Below are 13290 nucleotides of genomic sequence, written 5' to 3' on the forward strand. Positions count from 1 at the left end.
CTCTCTTCTAGGTCCCCTTCCTTTATTTCTCTTTATAGTACCATTCATCATTTAACATACTTACAGTGAAATGTGAAGAAACACGATCGATGAGTATAGACCATTCTTTTCAAAGACTATACAGAAAAAGACTAGTGAGGCTGGAGATAGCACAACTGGGTTAAGTATATGCTTTAGTTGGAAGAGCCCAGATTCAATCCCTGGCACTACACTCTCCCGAGCAGTTACATGTGGGCCCCCCACCCCAAAAAAATTAAAAAGGAAAAGGGAAAAGAAAAAGAGAATACAGACCTGTATCTTGTGGAAACAAGGTCAGTAGGCTAAAATATGAATCCCGGCAGTGTGACTATAACCTAATGACTTAATCTAAGATTCAATATCTCCTCTAGAAGAAAATGAAGAATATTGCCTTTATAAGAACCATTGTAACAGGTATAATGCAAGTAAAAATTATAGTGGAAAACTCAAATAATATTACTGATTATTAGCATTCCAGCCTGGCAAGCTACCCGTGGTGTATTAGATATGCCAAAAACAGTAACAAGTCTCACAATGGAGATGTTACTGGTGCCCACTCGAGCAAATCGATGAGCAATGGGATGACAGTCATACAGTGATATAAATAGAATCAAAAAGGGATGCTTTCAATTTTCAAGAGAAAAAACTGGAATGCATATACTGAACAAAGATAGTAAAAAGAGAGGCTAGGGAAAATAAGGAAGGTGAGGCTTAGGAATAGCTCAGTGGCTAGAGCACCTGCCTTGCAAGTGTGAGGCTGGGTTTGACACTCAGTGCTGCTCACAAATTCAGCTCTGCTGCAATTAAGTGCCTAATGTCCAGCAAACAGACAAACATATACAAGAATACAGCTGAAGTTTTTAGTTCCCAGGTGAGCATCACAACTAAAACTGTGTGAGCACTGTAGCCAAGAGTGTGACCTCCAAGAAGCATTACAACCAGAGACCAGCAAGCGCTAAATTAAAAATGTGTGACTGTAGGATAACATAGCCTCCTCCGGGGTAGTTTAGGTTTATTGGGTTGTTCCCATCACAGTGCTTTCTTTCCTCTGGGTTTATTTATAACTTCTTTCTCTGTTGACTTGTAAATATTGTTCCTCTCTTCTCCTTAAGTCCTTTGTATAGTTTATTCAGAGCAATGTCCTTTTTGTATGGGCACAGGAAGACAGTGGTAAAATGCTATGCTTTTGTTACATGGGAGTCTTTTGACTCTAAATGATATTTTCCTCCTGAGCATCTGTTCTCTCCACCTAAGCCTCAGCTGCCCTTACTTCCTAGCACCCCCAAAGGAGGGTCCTGACAAGGGACAGGATGGACCCAGGGTGAGCTATGTGCTACCCTGGCGTCAAGATGGGCCTGGCCAAAGTGCCTAATGCTTAACTATAAGTTAAGAGCCTGTCATGGACAGATGCTGTCATGATCCAAAAAGTAATAACTAGATTTGGGCCCTGCTAGGGTTAGGAATGATTAATCTGGCTTGAACTCTGTAGTCTGAGTCTGTGGCAAAATGTTCCCTGGAGAGCTGCCCTAAAAGCCTCAATGTATCTCTTACTGTGTCCATACAAAAATAACTAAAGAAGAAAAACATCTTAAGAGGTATTTTGCCCTTATGTTGTTTTTGCTTCCAGACCAGGTGGAGCATGGGCCCTGAGGGCAAGGTGGAGAGATGTAAGTAGAGGTGGAAAGAGTCCAGAGGTCAGAATTGAGAGAGTCAGAATCTAGAGTCAGGATCGAGAGAGGAGAGGGAGAGCCAAGGCCGTAACGTGAAGACATGAGTGGGGATCGATGAGTGGGGATCGAAGACTGAGGGGCAAGGAAGGAAGAGAGACGAGAGATTAAATAAACAATAACTAATCAGCTACCAGCCTGGTCCTTGTTCTTCCTTCACTTGCCCATTGCCTACAGCCATACCGATCCTGTCCATACACAGCAGCTCGAGAGCACTGAACTCGGGCTGTGAGAGAGAGCTGCCACACCCGACACTCTTAGCCCCCAGCACTGTGACCAAGTACGCTAGCACTACAACCAATTGTGCAAGAATTATCAAGTGTATGTATGTGCAACCATTAGTCATTATAACAACAAAAGCAAAGGGAAAATTTATTTTTAAAGGAAAAAGAGGTGAATGATACTCAATATTCTTCCTATAGTTTATTTATATAAAATCTTATCAAGGGTTACACCAGAGCGATAGTACAGTGGATCAAGCACTTGCCTCATATGTGGCCAATTCAGGTTCAATCCCCAGTATAACATAGTCCCCCAAGCCCACCAGGAGTGATCCCTGAGCCCAAAGCCAGGAGTAAGGCCTGAATGAGCGCCACCGGATGTGACCCAAATGAACAAAATCTTGTAAAGGGACAGGGACATAGCTCAGGGCCTCTGCATGGGCCTAGCACCTGAGTTCAAACCCTGACACAACATGGCCTAACACTTAATGGATGAAGCCCTGGATCCTCCAGCAAAACCCCGTGTGGTCTGAAAAAAACCCAAGCTCTGTTGCAGTGGTTCTGGTGGTCCCTGACACCAAGCTTGGCCAAAGGCCCAAGCAGCTCCCATCAAAGCCCATCTGACCACTGGGAGTGGCTACATCCCCTGTGCCCCCTTGAAAGCCCTCTCAAAAAACCCAAACAAAATAAAATAGAAAACCCTTGCCAACAGAGCCACATACCCAATTTTCTTCTCTCTTCTGCTTTTGGGCCACGCCCAGAGATGCTCAGAGATCACTCCTGGCAGGGCAGGCGATGGGATGCTGGAGATCAAGCCCAGACAACCCTACCCACTCCACTACTGCTCCAGTCCTAAAGAATTGTACTTTCTTTCTATATGGGTGCCAGGGATTGTGATTTGTTTTTCATACTCAAAGCAACTTAATACCTTTCACAATAAAATCAAGTCCAACTTAACAACTATAACATAAAACCAACAGAATAGGAGTTAGGGTTCATGTTTGGCATGTGACCCACCCAGGGTCCGATCTTTGGCACCACATGGCCCTTGTGAGCATCAGTGGGTGCTACCCACAGGCTCTCATTACCACAGAGGTGGCCCAGGCATTGCCAGCAGTGCAGGGCCTGAGCAGCTTTGCACCCTGTCCCATGCTTTGAACCAATGACCAAGTAGGTAAAAAAATCACCAATGGCTGGGGCTGGAGTGATAGCACAGCGGGTAGGGCGTTTGCCTTGCACGCAGCCAACCCGGGTTCGATTCCCAGCATCCCATATGGTCCCCCAGCACCGCCAGGAGTTAATTCCTGAGTGCAGAGCCAGGAGTAACCCCTGTGCATCGCCAGGTGTGACCCAAAAAGAAAATAAAAAAATTCACCAGTGGGACCCTGTAACTCCTGAGCTCCACTTGGTATTTCCCACCAAGCAAAAAAAAAAAATTACAAAAAGTACAATCATTATTCAGTATGACAGCTACAAGACTATCATCTAAGTGGCTTTGCTCCCAAGTCAATGCAACAGATAGCCTTTTGTTACAGAAATTGCTAAAAATACCCAGCCCGACTCCATTTCAGTGTTACTTTCTTCCACAGTACAACTTCCAATGAGAATTTCCCCCCCAGAATAAAAAGCACTTTCCAGCCTCCTCTGGAGCTAATGTGGCCTTGTTGCTAAATAGAGGTTGATGTAGGCAGGTAGATAGGGAAAGGCCCTCGGCAACTTAGGTCAACAGAACTACTAGGAGGAAAATCCAAAGACTGATCTGCCCTGTGGAAAACAGACCTGATAAGACCTTCAGCAGACCCTGAGGAGGTTGGACCCCTCCCCAAGAAGTTCCTCAAACTTTCCACCTCTCCCTTAATCTGATTAATTCAGCCCAAAGAAGATCATCACCACTCCCAACCTCCCTGGTAACCTCCTTAGCAACAGATTTTTACCTGGGAAGAAGCCCCACATGGGGGCAGGTTGGAGAAACCCTATAAAGATGACCTTGAACATGGAAAGGGCGCACATATGCTGCCAGAGCCCATGTGCTGCATGCGCCACGCAGCCGAGCACATGTATCACCCTGATCTCCCCTCTTGAGATGTGTACTTTCATGTTTAATGCTAGGATGTGTGTAGGGGCTCTCTCCACCCCTGGAGTAGCCTATGTTCGTGTTCTCTCTCTCTCTCTCTCTCTCTCTCTCTCTCTCTCTCTCTCTCTCTCTCTCTCTCTCTTTCTCCCTCCCCCTCCCTCCCTCCCTCTCTCTCTCCCCCCACCCCTGGAGAAGCCTGTGTTCCGTCTCTCTCTCTCTCTCTCTCTCCACCCCTGGAGAAGCCTGTGCGCTCTCTCTCTCTCTCTCTCTCTTCCCCCCTCCCCCTCCACACCTTAAAATCCTCCAAATAAGATCTATTTATTCACTGTCTACTCCTGAAATTCCTTTCTGTGAGGCGAGAGACAAGAACCCAGTAACCCTGGGTCCCGGGTGGCAAAGGCGAATCGGGAGAAAGTGTCTTTCTCCTCCCCGCTTCACATAAGTCACCCATGGGGTCCACCCACATCAAGGTGATTTGTGGCAGTTTCCAAAAACCTGTAGAATGTTTTCATCCCTTTGGTTTTCATCCCTTCTTCCACACTGCTTCCCAGAAAGGGATGAGGGAATTAGAATTCTAGCCACTATTCTTGACTGTCATCATTTAAGCTAATCCTAAGAATGGCAAGGCAGTAAACTCGAGAGTAAAGACCCAGTGAAACAGAGCCTGTAGAATGCAAATATAGTGTATTTAAGGATTTTACATGAAAATGAAAATCTTGCTAATTGAGGAGCCCATCTAATTGATAGACTGTGTCAATCACGGACTTCCCTGGCTTAATACATCCTTTGTCAAACACTCAAGTCTTTCCACAACCTGGCACTGGTTATTTGCCCTCACTCCTATTTTCTCAATACACCTCTGAGTTCCTGCCACAAGATCTTTGCTCTTATTAATCCCTTTCCTGGAATGCATCCAACCACCCCTTTAGAAGTGCTATTTATCCTTCAAATTTCAGCTGAGGCCCACTTCCTCCACAAAGCTTTCCAAAGCTATTAGAAGTAGATGTGATCCGTCTTCCTTAGATCTCTCTGTGCCACTAACTTAACAATGCTCACTTTTCCTTTTATATGTATGCCATCTCTACAGAAACATTCCACACTTCTTAGGAAGGGGTCTTGCCTTGAGCATAAAGAGGCAAAAATTTTTCCATTTCCCTCTGTGTTCAAAGTATCATTTCTGCTTATAGAAATTCTCAATGTTGGTTAAAATTCTTGAAAGTCTAACTGAGTTATTTTTTATTTTTGCCATTATAAAATTTACCATCTAAAATTCAGGAGCAGCTTCACTTAATTTTCAATCATAATAAAATCTGTTGTGTATGAAAACTAAGTTTAGGAAGAGCAGAATGTTTCAATATATTGCTTTATTTCTTTTGGATGTAGACCTAATAGTGAGACCGCTAGGTCATATGATGGCTCAATTTTTTAAATTTTTGAGGATTCTCCAATTGTTTTTCAACAACTATTCCAATTTACACTCCAGTTAAGAGTTCTCTTCATAATCTCAAAACACTTAAATCTTCTTGATAAGAGTAAATGTCCTAATTCCCAGCCCCCTCCCCAACCTGGCAAAATCACATCATGATATGATAAACATGTGAGATTACCACCAGTGATCATTTCAAAATGTACACATACATCAAGCCATCTTATTGTATCTCTGAAATATTTTTAACTTTTGTCAATTATATCTAATGAAGACCAAAAGTAAATTTGGGGGTGTAACACTCAGCTCCGTGCTCAGAGGCCACACCTAACAGTGTCCCTGGAGGCATATGTAGCACCAGATTTCAAGCCAGTGTGACTGCCACTGCATGCGAATCAAGTGCCTTAACCCCTATAATATCTCTCTAGTCCATAAATTTACGTTAAAGATTAATAACTGACAATATTTTAGAAAAAAAGAAAGCAATCAGGTAAAAGAACACAGGTCTCTTATTTTTAAAAATTAATGATCAAATGTGCAAAGCATACAATGATAATCTGCAGATGTGCCATTACCTTAAAAATAAAACAAAAAGAACCAGAGGCAAAACAGAATAATAGATTAGTTTGAGTTATTATATTTCTCAGAGTTGTTTTGCTACCACTGCAACTGTTCCCCAAAATCAAACAAGCATTTCTTCTTAATAATTCTAAAAATACATCCTATTCCCAAGAAACTGACTGGATTTAATGTGGTGGGAAAGGAAGAATTTGAAGGACATGCAATTTTTACACTATATAAGGACTGGAAAACTTCCATTTTTGAATGTAAATCTGCCTTAAAGGAAATCAATGTAAGACCTAAACAGGTCACTCAACAAAATGCTGAGTAATAAGGTAAATCATTTTAAGCACTAAACAGATTAAGGTGGGTTTTTTTTCCATAAAACATTTAAAGTATCCTTTTGAACTGATTATTCTACACAAAAGAATTTATCCAAAGTCCGTTCTAGAAAGAAGTGCTAATGAAGACAAAAGTTTCAAAAGCAATGTTTTTTACATTGCTTGAACTTTTAATCTGTGAAAAAGAAATGAAGAAAATGTTATCTGAGCTAAGGTGGTAAATTTAGCTAAGGTAGTTCGTGTACACTAAATTTGAATAAAGAAGGCAGACATGGCAATTATCGAGGATCACTACACCTACATCCTTAAAGATTACTGAGGGTTAGAATATAAATGTTAAATAGCTACTTTAAAAAAAAAAATAGGTGCTTACTTTGGCAGCACATTTCTTTAAAACTCTAAGAGCAGGAAATTCTTTTCTGAAAAGGGTTAGAAAGTAAATATTTTAGGCTGTGCAGATCAAGAGGCAAGGTCAGGAAAACATGCAGATTCTTATCCAACAGGAAAGAAAACATTTGGACAACTTATTATTATGAAATTCAAAATATAATATAATAATGGTAATTATACACTATTTTCTGCACAAAAAAAAAATGGCACTACTAACTGGAAAACTGATTTTTGGTTTCCTTTTTGGAGGGGTTCTGGGAAGTCCAAGGGTGGCACTTAGGAGGCCCGGGTGGGCCCCTCCCAGTGTTTCTCAGCCAGGAGAGGGTGTTTTGCTGAGGCTTTGAGCCTGCTCAGGCTTTAAGGTGATATTCAGTGCTGTGTGGGATCACCTGGGCCACCTGGGAGATGCATAGGGGCCGCACCCAGCAACTTTAAAGAGTACATGTGGAGTTGAGGATCAAACCAGGGTTGACCTCAAGCAAGGCATGTGCCATAATCCCAATACTTCCAGGCCCTGCAATTCTTTTTTTTTGTTTTTTGGATGACAATCGGCAGTGCTCAGGGGTTACTCTTGTGTGCACTCAGGGAGAACTCCTGACAGTGCTCGGGGTTCCATACGGTATGCTGGGGATCATACCAGGGTCAGCCACATGAAAGATAAGTGCCCTTATCTGCTGTACAGGTTGCATAATTGAGATTCAAAAAGTTAGTGTTCCCTATCTAAAATCAATAGCAAATATTCCTCTGTGAAACCATTCTTAGGTCTGAGGCCTTACAAAAATAGTCTGATGGACCATATTCATTTCATCATGCTTTATATAAATATTAAAGTTCTTGAGAAGCAAATTAAAACACTAAGGCTAAAAACCTCTAAATTTTCAAGAATCACACCAAGTAAAGCAATTAATTTGAATAATAAAAACCTTTAAACTTAACATAAAATACTTTAGGATTAATTCTGTAAAGCAACTTACTTTTCCTTAACTTATATACAGCTATAAATTATAAGTAAGAATACTAAACACAAGAGAGCATCCCAACCCTCTTAAAAGTCCTAGAATCTAAAATCCAAGATATCCAGAAAATAATAAAGACATCATCAGAAACTAGGGGAAACAACGGGATTAAATAATTGAGGATGATCAAGGTATCAATAACAAGATTTAGAAAAGAAGATTTGGTATTTCTACAGCAATCATTGGGGTGGGAAGCAGCATATACTAACCCACTAACCCCTAATGACAAAGTACCTTGAAAACTTGGCGATATTAATTTGAAGCACATGTTTAGTTTTAAAATGTACTCAATATTACTCTAGATGTATTTATTCAATTTTAACTATTAAGTTAAAACTACTTAATTTCACACTAAGAAATGCCTTCACAAAGTTATCTATACTCAATGTATCATCCTTACTAGTCTCAGACTAGAAAAACACTATTACCTTTGCAGCAGAAAGATATGCTTGGATTCTGATATTGTAAAAATGAAGGGAATAGTCATTTCATGCTTAGTATAAATGCTCTTATTGCTAAATGAAATATTAAATAATTTTTTCTTAAGAATGATAAAATAGGAACTAGAGCAATAGTACAGAAAGTAGGGCATCTGCCTTATATGCTTCTGGCCTGGAGTCAATCCTTGGCAAACCATAGGGTCCTCCGAGCACCACCAGGAGTAAATCCTGAGCGCAGAGTCAGGAGTAACCCCTCAGCATCGCCAGGTGCAATCCAAAAACAAAATAAATAAATACAGAAAACTTTAGTAAATACAATTGTCTAATACTTATATTAATACGGAAAATCTGAAAATCAACAAAACATATAATCTTTAGTGGGGAGGGAAAAAACTGCATTAATACATAAAAAATTCAGACTGGAGAGATAGCTCAAAGGACTAAGCATACACAAAGCATGCACTGCGTCTGCAATGCCCAGATTTGATTTCTGGCACTGCCTGGTCCCGCTAAACAACACAAGGAACAAAGTCCCAAGAACAGACCTGTGACTAGCCCCAAGCAAACCCCAAACACCACAGGGTGTGGCCCCCAAACAAAATAATAAATAAAATTCAAAGATTTCTTTAGAAAAAATATACACTAAAGTATAATATACATTAGTAATTTACACTTAAGTAGTAACACTTCTAGTAGAAGGGTAAATGTAACGACTTTCATACAAGTCTGGATTTCAAATCTTAGCATTTTATGATGCACTACAAAAATAATCTTATTTGACATCTTCCTTTGCTCTCAAATTTTAATTTGCAAAGAAATGTTCTTAAAATTTCAAAAGTGAGTAAACAAACTAAACAATTTATAGTATGGAAAGGCTGGCAAGAAATTCTTATTATCCACTGACTTTAATAACCCTCAATATAGTTTAATCTAAAAGGTGGGTAACAAAGGGAGCAGAGAGAAGCAACTATGTTTTCTGGCAAGGTCCTTTGGTTTTTCTAATAAATCCAAACCCAATTCAGAACCAATTACCTATTTTACACACAATTTTTTTTAATTATTCTATTTGTACAACTATATGCTTGTGTTGATCTAAATTTCCTAATTATTTCTAATTTTCATTTCCTTTGGCTCCCAAGGAGATACAATTTGAATAGGCAGCAATTATTTTTTTTTAATCACTCTAATAGCTAAAGATAAACCTTGCTTCACAGTAATCATGTCTAAGGCCCTGTGTTGAATCCATGGCATCATGAAAAATAAATACATAAAATCATATTAAGTTGGAAGTCAGAATTTTAGAGTTATATAGGAACTTGACGTTCATTTAATCTTAATTTTTTGGTTCAAGTTTAAAAAGTTGAAACTCTGGGGCTAAAGAAAGATAGTACACGTATGTAGCCAGTAGGGTGTTTGCCTTGCAAAGTCACTGACCGGGTTTGGGTTCCAGGGTTCAGGTTTGTTAGATCCGGGGCATCCTGAGTCCTGCCAAGAATGATTCCTGAACACAGAGCCAGGAGAAAGCCTGAACATGGCCAGGCATGGTCCCAAAACAAAAATATAAAAACCAAAAACACCTTGAAACTCAAAAATATATCTAAGATCACAAAAATTAGCAAGCCTGGGATATCAATTCTAATGCCATGGTTAACTTCTGTGCCCTTTTAATAATAAAAAGATCAAAAGTTGCAGCAAATTCTCCAGGAAACTTGAAACCAGAATTATGTACGGACCTATTTAGGAAATTACATTTCAACAACTGCTTATTGTATTTCAGAACCCAAAGTTTTACAGGAAAACAACCATTTTAGGGCCAGGGATGTAGCTCAGTGATAAGAGGTTTGCCTTGCATAAGTGAGGCCCTGGATTCAATCAAACCTCCTTGCACCATAAGAAAAAGAAAGAATTTTAAAATCCAAATTATTTCTATTTTTATTTTAGTATCTAAAACACTTAAATGGTCAAATTCCTAACATTAAGTTATTTTACATAACTATCAACATTATAGTAAGAATCCCAGTGCAGTGTCTAAGTTTAAAGCTTTTAGTCAAAATAGCTGGGAGAACAAGCAGATTTGCAAGACTATTAGGGAAGTTAAAAAAAAAAAAAAACAGAAAAACACAGCATTTTTAAAAGATTAAGTGAAAGTAAGGTAGCAAATGACAGAACAGAAAAATACCAGTTCCGGCCCCTTTTAAACAGATTAAATTTTTTATATATATGTACATATATATTTCCTGATAAGCAATGAGAGAATAATCAGATATTTAATACAGAATATCTAAACAAGAAGTATCTGCATTCTAATATCACCAACCTATTGTCTTACAATGAAGGTACTGTGAGAGCTGCTGACAAGAGTCAAGATGCTCCCCAAATTTCTCTTATGTCTCATGGTAATCTGTCAAATATTTGCAAAATTTGCTCTCCATTAAGTAGCTACTAACGTTTTTTAAACTTAACAACATAAAAAACTAGGGCAAATGTAGGGCATTCATTTTTTTTTAAGGCAGTCTAAAAGCAAAACAAGAATCAAAGTTTTGGGTTACCCTAAACTCTGTCCTCCAACTATTGCCTTAAAATTAAAGTGCAGTGTTCTCACCAAGTGAACTTAACAACACAAGATCAACTTCTTTCAATAAACGTTAAACGTTATCAGTATCAACAAAGAAAGAGAGAGGGGAGCAAAAAAGGTCATGGATACTTCCAGGGCTGTCTACCCAACAACAGCCAAAATTGTTCATGTCTGTATCCTGCGACACTATCCCTGCAGGTAATGACACTTTGGCCATGACAGTTCTCCTGAAGGAACATCTAAATATCACTTCCGTTTTTCCCACACCTATCTGGTTTCTTTTCAGCTGCTGGGTTGTTTCTTTTTTTCCATATAGCACCACTGGAGGTAAAAAAAAAAATCCCTTCCACGGAAACATTCTACAGCCATTCTTCAGTGCATCTACCTGTCCTCAGCATGCAACATTCTTCCCATCCCTGTGTGAAACCGCCAGCAGGAGACAAAAACTGCAAACTCCAGCACTCCAGTGGCAGGGGACAAAACTGCAAACTCAAAAGACAGACAGACAGACACACACACACACACACATACACACATACACACGAGGGGACAGGGAACAAAACTGCAAACTCCAGCCACACACACACTCAGGAGACAGAGAACCAAACTGCAAACTCCAGAGACACAGACAGACAGACACACAGACACAAAGACACACAGACACAGACACAGACACAGACACAGACACACACACACACACAGAAGACAGGAAACAAAACTGCAAACCTCAGCCACATACACACTCAGAGGACAGAGGACAAAACTGCAAACTCCAAAGACAAAGACACACACACACACACACACACACACACACACACACACACACACACAGAGGACAGGGAACAGAACTACTAACTCCAGACGCGCGCGCACACACACAGAGGGTAGGGGACAAAATTGCAAAATCCAGAGACAGAGACAAAGACAGACAGACAGACAGACACACACACACACACACACACACACACACACACTCACAGAGGACAGGAACAAAACTGCTAACTCCACACACACACGCAGAGGGCAGAGGACAAAAATGCAAACTCCAGAGACAAAGACAGACAGACAGACACACACACACACACACACATATACGACAGGTAACAAAACTGCTAACTACACACACACACGCGCACACACATACACGACAGGGAACAAAAGTGCCAACTCCAGCGACACACACACACAGGCGCGCGCGGAGGGCAGAGGACCAAACCGCCAACTCCAGACACACACAAACACGCACACGCGCGCGCGCGCTCCGCGGAGGCGGAGAGCAGGTGCGGTGGGTACACACACGCACACACAGAGCCCCGCAAGCAGGGAGGTGTGGAGGAGGGCAGGTGCGGGGGGTAGGGCGGGCCCGCCTGTCACCCCGCCGCCGCTCCCTCCCCTCACCTCGATCTCGCGGATGTTGTTGGAGGTGACGAAGATGCCGATGCCAATGGGGATGAAGATGAGGCCGATGATGAAGAAGGTAGGGAGCACCGTGCCCGCCGTCAGGATGGGCTGCCAAGCCGGCAGCCGTTGCTGCTTGAAGGCCGTATTGTCAGGTCTGCGGTTCTTGGTGGGGCCCCCGGGAGCGCACGGGGGCCCGCCATCCACTTCCTCTTTGGAGTTATAGTTCATCGCCATGGACCCCCGGGGCGCGGCTCGGCGACGCGCAGGTGTGGCACCCGAGGAACCCGCCGGCCGACCCCGACCACAGACGCGCAGGCGCCGCGGCCGCCGCCACCTCCGCGGTGAAAGCGGAAGAGGCGGGGCGCTCTTCCGCCGACGGGCACGGGCCGGAAGCGGGACAAGGCTGCGCAGACCCGACCGAGGCGGAGAGGAAGCAAGGAGACCAGTGAGGGACGAGGGGAGGGAAGGGAGGGGCCGGGGGAGGGGAGGGACAAAGGAGGGAGAGAAAAGAGACGCGCCCGGATCCTGAGCCCTGTGACGACAACGTGAGGGCCTGAGCGCCCCTCTCCCCCGTCGTGAAGCTCCGTCTGCGCATGCGCCGCCCCGAGAGGCGCGCGGCCGAGGCGTCAGCGCCCCTCATTGGAGTGTCTGTGTACGCAACGCTTCCGCTTCCGGCTGTTGTGCAGCGCTTGGCGACGGCTCCTGGGGCGCAGGTGCGGCCGCCCGGAGCGGCCACCCTCGCAGCTCTTCAGCTGCTGCAGGCAAGCCTCTTGTGACCTGGCCTGGTTGTTGTTTTGCCCCGGAAAGCCCTCGAAGAGATGAATGGGAGCGTTTGTAAGAGCACACAGAGGACCTTTGACCGTGTTGGGATGCGCAATATTTGGCTACAAAGCCAGTTAAACCGTGAAGTCACGGCAGTATAGGTACTGCTATAAAGCCCGACTTAAAAAAGTAATTAGTCATACCCACGGTGCCCTAGAAGGATTGACCCCCCCTCCCATCATTTGCACTTTTCTAAATTTTTTTCTACAGTGTGAGACTATTTTCAATTATAAGCGATCCACATTCTATTGGTGGCTTTGAAATCTAGACCAGAGAAT

General features: G+C 42.5%; 1 protein-coding gene across 1 annotated transcript in view; it reads right to left on the bottom strand.

Annotated features, from left to right (window-relative positions):
• TMEM30A (transmembrane protein 30A) overlaps positions 1-12641 on the bottom strand; it is a 44022-nt gene extending 31381 nt beyond the window's left edge. The window contains exon 1 of the mRNA XM_004605907.2: positions 12188-12641. Within this exon, the coding sequence (XP_004605964.1) occupies positions 12188-12424 (237 nt within the window). The 5' untranslated portion in view covers positions 12425-12641. The remainder of the gene's footprint in view (positions 1-12187) is intronic.
• Between the last annotated feature and the right edge of the window lie 649 nt (positions 12642-13290).

This window comes from Sorex araneus, chromosome 4, assembly GCF_027595985.1.
Source record: "Sorex araneus isolate mSorAra2 chromosome 4, mSorAra2.pri, whole genome shotgun sequence".
Classification (NCBI taxonomy): domain Eukaryota; kingdom Metazoa; phylum Chordata; class Mammalia; order Eulipotyphla; family Soricidae; genus Sorex; species Sorex araneus.